A 13,432-nucleotide genomic window follows, 5' to 3' on the forward strand; every position below is an offset into this window, starting at 1 on the left:
TTATTATATTCACTTCCCTGTAATATTCAACATTCTCCCAAGAACACAGTGTAATAGTATCACCAACTCATAACCTATAAACACAGTTTCTTCACACATAAGCCCAGAAATCCTGTAGTAGAAAAACATTAACTACTTGTCCTGTTATAAATCACATGATCAAACCACATCAAGAACTGTAATGCTGTAGAGAAAAATGCAAATGTTAGCGCTGCGCAGATGTATACACACTTTCTCACAGTAATCTCTATGAGCAACACAAGGTAGTGAATAACACCCCTGGTAGATGCACAGACACAGAAGGTGGCATTTAAAAGTTAAATCGGTAGGCCAAAATTCACGCAACCTCGGATGTTGCTGTCATCTTTCTGCTCCTGTAAAAGAAAACACAAATTCATCCACCCTTTTGTCCTGTCTAGGTGGAGGTTAACCTTGAGTCGTGGTCAAGTCTTGTCAGCTTTTGTCAGTCAGTCAGTCAGTTTGTTTTTATTTCCATTCATTCATCCATTCTTTCTTTCTTTGCTGATAGTGGAAACCATCGCCGCATTTGATTTCCACCCTCAGCAAAATGACGTCATTTCAAAAAAGAAGAACTTCATACCAGATTACCTCGCAGAATCCTTTTTAGTCAGGGACTTACTTTCTAATTGTTCCAAATAAGTGACTTTCTCCAGAGCCCATTTTAATGTGGAGAAACTCACTTGCAACAATTTTCTTGACGACGTGTAGCGCTTTTAATTCCCGTCGTGCAGATCTGCTTAAAGAAAAGAAATTCACAAACAGAAATCAGTGCACTGTTAAAAAAAATAAAAATAAAATGAAAAATAAAAGATAAAACTGTAAAACCAAAGTAAATAAAAATACAGAAGCCCGGTCTTAGGACTTGTCACAGAATATTCTTTGTCTTATAGGTGAGAAAACACAAAATCTAATACTTGGTGCCATGGTACAACTTTCCCCATACTTCAGAAACAAAAACAAAACAAAACAAAAACAAAAAAATCTGCTAGTTTCACTCATTTAAACTCTGGCTGCAGGATTCTGTTCACCCCTGCTATCATGTTCCCCAAAATAATACTAATTCAGTCGTCTATGTATCACTTCTCAACCCACTCAATAAACCAGACAGGATGATGGTAACAGTATTACCTACTTAAAATTGTGTTTGATCCTAATGAGCTTCATTACATGTGTGTGTGTGTTTGTGTTAGTAAGGTTAATACATTTTCTATTTCTATGTATCCTTTTATGTACCTTCCCCCTTTTTTCTGAAACAAAACTCCGTTCACTCCAAATTTTGTTTCAGAAACATTTAAATGAAAAACTCTGTCATAGTCAGGCACAGCTAAACCCCAAATGTTTGCAGGTTACCATCGGCAACCACGCAGTGTGTTGTTAACCCCTTCTGCAAATGCCCTCTTTTAATGTGTTACACTTTATGTATGATTTGGTGTTATCTCTAGTGCATATCATGTGCATGTGTGGTGTCACCTTTCCATTTTTTCTAACAGCACTCTTGCATACTTCAGTGCTTGTCTTCCTCCCCTATTTGTGGTGGTCTGGACACTGTCAATCCTCCACTTCAAGGTAGTCGCTTGTCTCCCTGGATTCCTTAACCCAATTTGATTCCCGAAACTAAAACAGCAGCCTCTGTCCTCTTCTGCTCCTTTCCTCTCCGTTCTTCTCTCCCACTTTTCCGTCCAATGGCAGTCAGTTCTCTTCAGCTTTGTCCCGTGTATCTCTTTGTCCCACTGTCTCTCTCATTGCCATCTCGCTCCAAACATGGCAAATGTCAAGCTCAGACAGTCTTCTTAAAGGTCCTTCACACACAGTGAAGTTGCAGCTTGCTGGAAACGCATCTCCATCCATCCAATCTAGATGGTGGATCTTCTCTTTCTGATGCCGTTTGCCCACAGCGCTGCTGGACCTCTCTGCTCATAACTCTGGTATTGTCTCTTGGACTGCTGTCCACTGTTGATGTTCATACTCGTGCTTCCGGAACTGCACTCGGTGTCTTCAGGGAGAGACTAGCTTTCTTGGAGCTTGCTTGTTCAGGATGAGATTCCGCAAAACAATTCAGCCAAAAATTCTGGCTGGGTGTTTCTATTTTTTCTAATGATTTTAACCTATAATTTTCTTCCGACTGCTGCCCATGGAGAATTGATCCAGGTCCGTTCCCCACCTGTAATCGACAGACTGAGAGACTTTCATTATTCACTGTGACTGCATATGTTTTACTCACTCCTAAAGCAACACATCTCTACTTATTTTGTTTTGAACTCTACTGACTTTAAACCCCAAATGTGAATTTTTATTTGCTCTTAACAGTACACGCAAAAAATCTTCTTGATGTTGTTATTAATTATTTTATCCACAACACTCCAAATCATGTTTTCTTTGTTGTACCCAGCAGGGGAAGAAGGTGACCTGTAGCATCACTGCTACCCCCAGTTGGAGACAATTTCTCACTCACACTTCCACACTTTTTATTTTCTTTGTTTTCATCATTTTCTTTCTCTTTCTTCTTTTTCCTTTTTTTTTACCCCTTTGTTTTACACCCACACATTAACCTGTTAACTCACTCCTCCAACCTCATTTTCCCTTCACCCCAACAGCTCTCATACAGTCAGCAATCAAATCCTCCATTCATCCTTGAGTACTTGATCACCTTTAAATGTCACTGTTAATTTTATCACTTTATTTATCATTACTTTAACACTAATCCACGGTTTTATTTTTGGTTTTACTTTATTTATTTTCAGTAAATATTTGGTCACTAGGATTTCTTGACTATTATTATTTCACAGAAAATCAACTAATCTACTTTTTCTCCCTATTTGTCATCCAGGAATTCACACACATATGCAGAGCCTGGTCACTCGGCCCCCACCTTTTCGTTCTCTCTCAAAGACACACACACACATTTTACTCCTCGTTCGTTCCGCCTGTGAACCCGCCCCTCGAGGCTGGCTCACACACACTTCATGCTTCTCGCAGTCCCATTCAAACATTCTGCGAGACACTTCTTTCTCTGCTTATTCTGAACAACGACCTCACAAATTTTCTAACTGCACCACGGACTCGATACCGCAGTTTCTCTTCCTTAGCAAACCAGCTGTAAGGTTTGCTTAGAAATATTTACTCATATGAGTTTTATAATCGATTGCATAATGATAGAGGTTTGATCCTTAGTAGTCTGTGAAGACTCTGTGTGCCTTCGAGAGTGCTCTGGCATGCACACACACCTTAAGGTCATGAGAGGTCGTACCTTCTCTTACTGATTTATGGTGTAGGAGGACACCTACTCTGTGTCTGGTTAAGTATAAGAGCCCTTTGTTAGGGGGACCACTGGACTCTTAGCACCAGCTCTGGGGTCACAGAGTCACATCTGGAACACACACACACACACACACACACACACACACACACATACCTACACTATGCACAGACTGGTATTCTTTGTTCATACCTGTGTAAGACGTCATATGTTAATGAACTTATGCATATTCATGTAACCTCAATAAAGAGCAGTGTTACGAGGGAGCAGACGAGAGCGACTGAGGTCAAGTGAAGGAACGGCGCTGTCACAGTTCTCTCCCTCATGAATTGTCTGGTTCCAGCGGTGGGTCTGTGCTAGACGACCCATCACCAGCTTTTTCCAGCTTTTTCCACTGGTTACCAGTACGTCGTAGAATTCACTTCCAGATCTTGTTGTTTGTCTTTAAATCTCTGAATGGATTGGCTCCATCTTATTTCTCTTTAACAAAATAATCCAAGTCGAGCCCTCAGGTCTGCAGATAAGTAGCTTCTGACCAGAACTAGACGTAAAAACAGAGGTGAGCTTTATCGATCGCTGCAGCCAAACTCTGGAACAGTCGCCCTTCACATCAGGTCGTCACCAACACTCGACATTTTTAAAACCCGGTTGGAAACACATTTGTACTCTGTAGCTTTCAATTCTGACGAGTCTTTATAGTAATTACTGTGTATGTTTCCTATTTTATCTCTACTCTGTGCAGCACTTTGGCTCAACCTGTTTTTAAATGTGCTGATAAATAAATGTAGATTTCTTTGAATAAAACAGTGGAGCCGAGCTTTGAGCTCAGTGTGTAACAGTGTGTGTATGAGAGCCATGTAATGTCCATGTGTGCATGCTGACTGTGCTGCTCTGACCCCCATCCTCCTTTCAGGGTGGAGCCTGCTGGAGTCCGATGGTTGACACCAGGTCTGAGGAAGTGTAAGTGTGTTTTTAATGGGATTCATGAAAACAAAGCAGCACACATTCAACCATCTTCATCATGTCAGGAGTCATCATCAAAGTGTCAATCAATGAACAGATGATGGATCAATAACTGCAGCTGGATTGTGTTTGTTCTCTCCATCAGATTCCTGTCAACTCACAATCGACACAAACACAGTGAACACAAAGCTCCAACTGTCTGACAACAACAGGAAGGTGACAAATGAGGAGGAGGTTCAGTCATATCCTGATCATCCAGACAGATTTGAATTTTATCCTCAGCTGCTGTGTAGAGATGGTCTGACTGGTCGCTGTTACTGGGAGGTCGAGTGGAGAGGAGTCGTTTTTATATCAGTGAGTTACAGAAGCATCAGAAGGAAAGGAGTCAGTGATGACTGTTTGTTTGGAAAGAATGATAAGTCCTGGAATCTGTACTGTGATTATAAAGGTTACCTTGCCATCCACAATAACAGAGAAACATCCATCTCCTCCTCCTCCTCCTCCTCCTCTGTCTCTAACAGAGCAGCAGTGTATGTGGACTGTCCTGCTGGCACTCTGTCCTTCTACAGAGTCTCCTCTGACACTCTGATCCACCTCCACACCTTCAACACCACATTCACTCAAACTCTTTATCCTGGGTTTAAGTTCTGGTATAGTGCCTCAGTGTCCCTGTGCTGAGTGGGGTGTAAAGAGTGTCTCCTGTTACAGAAACACTCTGACTGTTGAACAGATAGTTCAGTCTGTACATGTCTGTCTCTTTCACTCACAAACACGTTTTCAGATTCATGGATTCAATCAGTTGATGTTTGAAACTCTTCTAAATGATTCCTTGTAAACTTCTTCCTCTTCAGTCACAAACAAACAGGAAGTGATGTCACATGTGTTCCTGTCGACACAGCAGAATGAGTCTATTGCTGACAGTGATGTACAAACAGAGTGAGCATTTCTGAGGCCCAAAATAAACTGAGTAGTTCACTGAATGAACAATGGACTGTGAGCTCAGTTCCTTCATCATTAGTATGGATTATATATGTATATGTATTATATTAGTATCATATATATCAGGTGCTGCTGCTGCTGGTTTCAGTCATTGTGCAAATGTGCTGTTTGTAAGGTTGTAAAGCTGCAGTCAGCTGAGACTGAAGAAGTCACCTGATCAGTGAGCAAACGTTTGTGAAAACGTCCAGATGAACAGAATCAACCTTTTGGGATCAGCCAGCAATGCAGCATCATTGTTGTTCAGGTTCAGAGGTTTGCAGGAATGAACTGATGACCAGAAACAGCTGCAAAGTCCAATAAAATACCAGCTGGAGTTCAGCTGCATTTGAAGAAGTCAAAGAAAAGTAAGGATGGCAAAGGGCGATGTTTTCTTCCAAAGAACTGAAAACATGGTCGACGCCTCATTAGAAGAATAATCTGGACATTTGTGAGGAACTCTAACCAAGAAAGCAACACAAGAAAGCAACGTCAAACAGATCCAACAGACAGTTTCATGACTGGAAGTGTTGAGTGTAAAAATGCTACATTGCATTATTGCATCCTCTCACCACAGGAGGTGCTGTTGGCACCACTGATTGCTGATCAGCTGTTCTCTGATGATCTGATTGATACTGTGAATAACGGGACTCACTGAACTCTGTGACACAGTGAAGATTACAGAGTTTAACTTCAACATCTGACTGACGTCACACAGACAGAAGGATGAACCAGTGAGGCACAGAACACAGTTACTGGAGATACTGGATCAGCTCCATGTGAACCTCTGATGGAGAAGCTGCTGAGCCAGAGAAACATCAGGACATGACAGGCAGCTGCACTTATCTAACAACATGTAGCAGAGCTGATCTATGTTAGAGGATCTATCACAGCAGCTGAAGCCAAAGTCCAACACTGGATAGCAGCTGAGCCTGTGCTGAGTGTGGTGTTACAGGAAAAGGGCAGAAACACTGACACTGGTAGCTCACAGTGATGCTGACTGGGGCACAGAGCTGAATGATGCAGCATCAGGACACTGTTTCAGTCTGACTGACAGAGAAACCTGTAGCTGTATCTACATGTGAGGCAGAGGCTACACAAGCAGCTTTCTATGTTTCACAGTGACTGAGATCTTCAGTGGGGGTGGACATGCTCCTGTACAGACCTCTGAGGAGAACCAAGGTGCAGTCAAAGAGTCCAGTCTGTCCTCACAGATGTGAACATGTGGTTTCATCAGGTCTGCTGTCAGCTAGCAGGCTCACATCAGAATCACTGTTCCTGAAAAACACAGTCTGTGTGACATCATCAGTCAGCTGATCGTCCCAGATCTGAATGGTTTCTGTCTCTACTGAGGAAGTCAGAGAATATCACTGAGGTGTGGATCAGGTCTGAGTGACCTGTGGAGGGACAGCTTTAAGCAGTCCACAGGTCTCACGTCCTGCTCAGTCTGGTAGCAGATACCTCGTATTGTTCCAGATGTGCTGACATCACCAGCAGCAGCAGCACAGCTGTGTGATACAATGAATCTCAGTTATTGATCCAACACACAGTAAATACAAAGATCAGGATTTCTGAGAGTAATCATTATGAGTCTGAACACATGATCACTGAATGTTAGTCTCCACAATAATAAGCTAACACAAGCAAACACAGCTTTCAGCTCTTATTTTGAAACTGGCTTATTTAGAGAGCTGTGATGTGAGCGTGCCTGGCTCTGAGGCACTTGGGTCAGCCTCTGTTGTTTAGAAGTGTTACAGACTGTGAATGACACAGACCTGTCAGTTTTCATGTTTGTCTGTAACACAGCTCAGGGGCTCCATGCTGAACGCATCCATCCAGTGTTATTGATCCAGTACTAATACCAGCATTGGGATCAATACTACAATACACAATCACATGTGTCCACGTGATGCAGTTTGAAGAGCAATAAGATGTCTCTGTATGAGGAGGCGGGGTCACAGGAGGTTCACAGAAACTCTGCAGCAGCATCATCAGCTCACATGGAAACTTTGATGATTCACTTCTGTGGTGTTTTTACAGAAACACGTCACAAAATTAGCTCCACCTGTTTTGTGTGTGAGCTTTGAGTTTCTTGTCTTCATTCTGGATTCTTGTGTTGCTGTTTTTACACACAGCAGATATTTCCTGGTTGCTTCCTTGATGATGTGGGGATTAGGGAAACTATTTTACTGCTATTGTTAATAATCATCATCATTACCATTGCAGTACTAACATTAATAACATAATCTACAGTATTGATATTGCATTCAGATGTTTAAACATATTTGTGCCCAATTAGCCTTTATTACAGGTGCAGTTATAACCACGTTAAACTGTTGAGTTAAATCAATGATCTTAAATGCTTTTGAATGCTTATTATAATCTTAAATGTGTATGTGCTGATTCTGAAAGGCCTAACTCTGAGTACACTCTGTGCCAAAGTAGACAGGAAGTGCAGGCTTTTGCAGAGCATGCTTGTGAAAGGTACTTTGAGGAGCTGTTGGGAGGATGCTATTTGAATAATCAGGTTATTCATTGTTATCTTTTAGTCATTTATATCTTTTTATTAAGCTTTGAAGTAGGGGCACTCATTTGATTAAAACATTTATTCAACATATTACAGATATAGTTTCAGTTAGGTTATTATGCACATGAGAATTGGCCTCTCTTCTCATAAGACAAAGTTCGTGTGAGGTCGAGCCACACACACACACACACACACACACACACACACACACACACACACACACACACACACAGTAGATAGACTCATTTATAGGTGAGAGGTTAGTCATGTTTGCTTGCAACTGCAAAATAGTCTCTGCAAAAAGAGGAACAGTTTCTTGCAGGGTGTGGGTCTGGTGTTCCAGACGAGAAGTGAAAGTCAGAAGGCTGACAGGAAGCATCTGCTGTGGAGACGGAGACAATGTTATTTTTAAACTGTGTTAAAAGTCTTTGTGGTTTTGAAACCTATGTATGACCTGTATCTGAGTGACGTTGAAGGGGCGTATTAAATTTAAGCCCTGATGGTATATAAAGCATCTGCTTATGCTCTGTAAGTCGGGGATCGGCGCTGTCTGCGTACGGCGGTGGTCCCCCCACGCGTGCATTAAATCATCGTTTGACTCCACCTGGCCGGATCAGTGTTGTTATTTTGAAAGTTGATTACCTCCTCTAACCCTCCTCAATATTGAACCCAACAATGACCACATGAAGCTTTCTGAAGCTTGGATTGAAAACGCTTCATTACTCAAAGCTTTCCAACACAGGCCTCTGTGCTGCCATCTGGTGGACAAACATATGAAGTGCAGCGTGAAGCTACAGATTAAAATGCTTCAGCTACGTTTATATATAACATACTATAACCTATATAACTATATGTATAGTGTATTATGTAGGTTTTAGAGCTGGGGGTAGAATTGCTGATGGCCTGGTTGTTATTTATGTTCCCCATGGTTCACCAGCTCTCACACAACATCAGCACCAATGATCCACGTCCTTATAAACCTCTGAATCAGGTCCTGAAGCTGTGACGTCCTGAGTGAAGACCTCACTGATCACATGACTCTGGTCACCTGGACTCAGTGTTTCTGAAGCAGTGTGCTGGGTTTTTAAAAATACGTGGCTGCTGCCTGATGTTGGGCCCACAGAGGAAGACGACTCACTCGCTCTTCTTCACTTCCTCCTTAAACATGTGGAAGGAGAGCAAAGTGCTGCCAGACTCTTATTTCTGACAGGAACAGAAGAAACCACAGCAAACTGTTCCAGTTCTTCATCTTCATCACAATCTATTTATTTCTGATGGTGTCTTCAGTCTGAGGGTTTGAAGTTTCCATGTCTGTGTGATGTGTGGTGTGAAGGCTGCTGGTTAAACTGGGACTCACTGTTTAAAGCACTGAGTGCTCATAGAGAGATGCTCCATGAGTCCCAGTACAGACTACAAACATGGTGGAAACTTAGCTTTGATATCCACACACTCTGCACGTCTGTGAGTAACTGTGATGAAGATGTGCAGAGATCTGTGTACAAACAGGAGAAAGACTGTAAATACTCTGTGCTTCTAACAGCCTCTGTTAACATATGTGAGGCTGTTTGTTGTTGTTGCCATGGAGCTTTTCAGTGTTTGCGTCAGCAGGTCATGTGATCAGGTTTGTTCTGTGAAAGCTGGACGATGGTTCAGTGTCAGGGTTTGTTTGCATTCATCAATAAATATCTAAATAAATCAAAGACTCCATGTTTGTTCTTTCATCATGTGACCTCTGCTCATCCATCTCTGTGTGTATCAGGATACATTTAGTTCATAATACACAGAAAAATCAGAGTTATTACCTGTAATAAATGTGAAAGTAAGGATTCCTGCAGTGATAACCAGGCAGGACTGAAACACATCCAAGCTGTCACCACGGTAACAGCACCGTCCATCCACAGGTGAGGGGAGGAGCAAAAAGAGGGACTTTCACCATTTTATACTAAAAACACTCAACTAATGTTTCTAATATGAAACAAATAAGCCCACATTAATGTGAGCATTTATTCAATAATAATAATAATGATTTCCTCCTGATCTCATTTCCATAGCAGAGAAAACTGTGGTGTATATTGAGGTGGAGGGTGTGGTCTATGGCTCAGGTGTAGAGTGAGGGTGTTGTTTATTAAAATAAGATCGCATTAACAGTTTGAACGTAGTTACAGTCAGCAGTGAATATAAATGCTAAAACTGAATATATTGCATAGTGTCCCCCCCCCCCCCCCCCCCCCCCCATTAACAAATGGTTCAGCCCACAGCAGGACCGGCTTTCTTCTTGTTTTCAGTAGCAAGCGATGCTCATGACTGTGCCAGAGCACATTTTGAACAACACCATGGGAATTTCGGATTTTACACAGGTGCACAGTAAAAAATGGAGTGTCAATATTTCAGTGTAAACCTATTTTAACCTAGAGAGAGTATTTACAACTCTGTGAGGAGTAAAGCAGCTCTAACGTCAGAGTTAAAAGTCAGTGTTCTGTAGACACGGAGTGAAGACTTAACTCCACACAGTGTTGATTAGTACCAGTCCGCAGGCGCGCGCTCTGAGAGCTGTGACGCACGCGGAATTTTCTCCGAAGAGCTGCCACAGTCAGGTAAGTTAAGTTAACATTCCCATACTGGTAACATTGTTTAGTCATTTTTAAACTAAATAGCTTTTTATAGTTGCACTGATGTCGAGTGAGGACATGTTAGCAGCATTTACCCACAGGTTTAATGATGTTGTCGAGTAGCTACATGCTAACCGTTGCTAAAAGTTCAAATGTTCGTTATCTTCTCACTGAGTTAAGATTAACCTAAAACATGTTAACTATGTATTTCTTCTAAGTGCAGCTTAGATAATATTATTGTCACATGTCTAATGGGATAGTTTTAGCAACTAAATGACCGTTTAATAGTAAGCTAATAATCGCTAATTAGCTTCGAAGAAACTATCAGAAAAAGTGGGACATTACAATAAAGTTTACTCTACTGATTTATATTCTTTTAAGCAAATGCCAAAGGCATACACTAATTTAGAATTAATTTAGATTATTTTGTATAAATTAACTGACAGCAATGTTAATGATATGTTAATATACATTAATTGTTCACAGAAATAAAGCGAATTGCAGTAAGTTGACCAATACTTGATAAGTAGACTAAAGTTATTAAACAATATTAGATGTTAGTCACACTTGGTCCATTTGCAGTAACACTGGTTGATAAAGGATCTTTATTAGCAGTTAATCTGTTACTTATTTCTTCATACTGTAGCTGCTAAGTAATATTAACTTTTAACTGCTTCTATTTTGTATAGAAACTAAAGCTCTAAAGTACATCCACAGTCTTACGGTGTGTTCACACCGAACGCGATGGACGCGAATAGAGCGTCAGGTTTACATGTAAAGTCAATGGAAAAGCGCGATGACGCGCGATTGCGGGTCCCGCGAAAATTCGGAAGCAGATTTGCGTCGCGAAAACGCCAAAACGCGTGAAACGCACGTCAGTGTAGCGCGTCTGGCGCGTTTGACTCGCGAATAAAACCATGCGCGTGAGTTTTTGTGTTGCATTTTGTGCATACGCGTGTTTCGCGTCTACCGCTCGAGTTGGAAAAATCTGAACTCCAGCGTCAAATCGCGCCGCGACAACCAATCAGGGGCCTGGTGACGTGGCTCTGACCTAGGTCAAAGGGGCAGATCCAGCCAAAGCCCTTCATTCTTCATTCAGTATGGAGGAAAAGCTAATCAGTGCCGTGGCTAATCACCCGGAGCTGTACGATGCTAGCTACTACTTTTACCGAGACAGGAATAAAAAGGACCTAGCTTGGAGACACATAAGTGAGGAGATCGGGCAACCTGGTAAGTTCATTCCTTCTTTTTAATTTTCAGACTGACCCGATGAACCCGCGCAAAAGCTAGCAAGCCCGCCTACTGTCCCGCTATTTTCCCACTGATGTACAAATACCTTTCCGCTAACAAGATAATGCGTTTATTCAGAGGACATCTGCAGGAGAAAGTGGAAGAGCCTCAGGGACACATATAATAAGGAGAAGAAGGCAGAGAAGGAGAAGAGGAGTGGGTCTGCAGCAGGATCGGGGAGAAGATGGAAGTTCTTCGCGGTCATGGGGTTTCTGGACCCCTTCCTCACCCCGCGGGAGACAAGCGGCAATATGGTGCGGACCGTGGAGAACTTCTCCCCCGAGGACCAGGGACAGCCCGAAGAGGCAGCAGGGGAGTGTCAGTCAGAAGGTATGTTTACATTGAGTTAATGTAGGCAGTTAATTTATGCGTGTTGTCCTACAGGAACATATTTTGTTTATTAATAAACAGTATTCAGTAGTCCCGCTGTTCATCCGTCACTGCCTCGCCTTTTCGCTGATTTTTTTTATTGCACCGTACAGCTTTCAACAATGCGCATTGCATTCTGCAGCCCAAATGACAAATCTCCTCCGTGTTGTGTCTCCTGCGCTTGCCAAACTTATCATGTTTGGTTTTGATAACCATCACGTCCAATAGAAAAAAACAGCACAAAAACACTCATAACTATGACCCTCATTCGGAAATAGACACCTGCACCGGGAGCAAAAAAGGCGCACAAAAGTGGCGCCGCAGACGGAGAAAAAGCGCGGCATAATACTTTTACGTTTTAAAATCGACAAAGGTTTTCACTTTGAGAATCAACTTGTGAGAACTGTGACTACTGTTCATGTGCTGCAATAAATGAGAGACCACTGTATATAATAATAAGTATATAAGTATATAATAATATAATATTCTCTATGACTATTGTCTTCAACCTATATTAACATTAATAATAATATTAACATTTAATATTGTCTTCATAGAGTCAAGTAATCATGCAGCAGAGTCCTCAGCTGTCTCTTCTCCTGGCTCTCCAGTCCCTGGTCCCTCCACTCCTGCTGCTGCACCCACAGGTATGAACATCAAGCACTGACAGCTTTTTACTTGCTTGAATTCCCTTGTGATCACCTTTACTAAATATCTACAACCAATCTGTTTATATCCTGGTTTTTTTTTTCAATTTTGAAAATGAAAATCTAGTAGCAGCCTTCTCATTACTTTGTGTTGTTTTGTGCTGTGTTTTACAGGCCCACAGAGGAGGACAGCTCGAAGGCGGGCGAGGGACGGGTCCCAGGACGGTCCATCGGCGGTGGAGCTGGCCATCCTGGAGTCCCTAAAGAGGCCACGCCCGTCTCCAACTGAACATTTCCTCCTCGGCCTTGTTCCTGCTCTGGAGAGCATGCCGCCTCAGACACGAGAATTCGTGAAATTTCAAATTTATAAATTAGCTTTTGAAAACAGCACAGCTGTGTTAAATTTGGAAACATTGGACCCTAATGATCAGTAGTTTTCTGATGAGGCAGCAGCTCTCCAGGGCAGAAACAATGTTCTTATTTTTCTCCTCCTTCTCCCTGAGGCTCTTCCACTCCAAGCTGGGTCCTTTTTATTCCTGTCTCTCTGTAAATAGTTAAATTTCATATATTTATGATAAATGTTTTTGTTAATGAATTTATATTTTTTCAAATAAACATTTATAATGACAAAATGTCTCTGTTCTACTACACAGCAAATATTGGCACCCGACTTGACACAAGTAGAATTTATTTCATATACTAATGACAAAACATACTAATACAGTGGGATGCAAAAGTTTGGGCAACATTGTGAAAAGTAATTATTTTCTTGTAC

The 13,432-nt window shown here is 41.8% G+C and overlaps 2 protein-coding genes across 13 annotated transcripts in view; both read left to right on the forward strand.

The window, feature by feature from the left end:
* Positions 1-13,432, forward strand: part of LOC146490513 (protein NLRC3-like) — a 241,437-nt gene that overhangs the window by 196,609 nt on the left and 31,396 nt on the right. For 9 of the 12 annotated variants that reach the window (XM_085153041.1, XM_085153051.1, XM_085153044.1 and 6 more), the window contains 2 exons: positions 4,191-4,237; positions 4,386-8,345. The exons of the other annotated variants lie outside the window; for them this stretch is intronic. In XM_085153041.1, coding sequence (XP_085009167.1) covers positions 4,191-4,237; positions 4,386-4,918 — 580 coding nt within the window. In that variant the 3' untranslated portion in view covers positions 4,919-8,345. Of the gene's footprint in view, positions 1-4,190; positions 4,238-4,385; positions 8,346-13,432 lie in introns of those variants that run through there. 12 annotated transcript variants of the gene reach the window in all.
* On the forward strand, positions 11,452-13,289 carry LOC146490518 (uncharacterized). The gene is made up of 4 exons (XM_085153100.1): positions 11,452-11,581; positions 11,720-11,971; positions 12,568-12,657; positions 12,832-13,289. The coding sequence occupies exons 1-4, from the start codon at positions 11,452-11,454 to the stop codon at positions 13,089-13,091; spliced, it is 732 nt and encodes a 243-aa protein (XP_085009226.1). The 3' UTR covers positions 13,092-13,289.

The sequence above is a fragment of the Neolamprologus multifasciatus genome, unplaced genomic scaffold (genome assembly GCF_963576455.1).
Source record: "Neolamprologus multifasciatus unplaced genomic scaffold, fNeoMul1.2 chr03_unloc_1, whole genome shotgun sequence".
Classification (NCBI taxonomy): Eukaryota; Metazoa; Chordata; class Actinopteri; order Cichliformes; family Cichlidae; genus Neolamprologus; species Neolamprologus multifasciatus.

Excerpts from the sequence above, each read along its gene's own strand:
- LOC146490518 (XM_085153100.1), top strand. The coding sequence starts at position 11,452 with ATGGAGGAAAAGCTAATCAGTGCCGTGGCTAATCACCCGGAGCTGTAC. Across the intron at positions 11,582-11,719 it reads TGAGGAGATCGGGCAACCTG|AGGACATCTGCAGGAGAAAG; the intron begins GTAAGTTCATTC and ends GCGTTTATTCAG. Across the intron at positions 11,972-12,567 it reads AGGGGAGTGTCAGTCAGAAG|AGTCAAGTAATCATGCAGCA; the intron begins GTATGTTTACAT and ends TTGTCTTCATAG.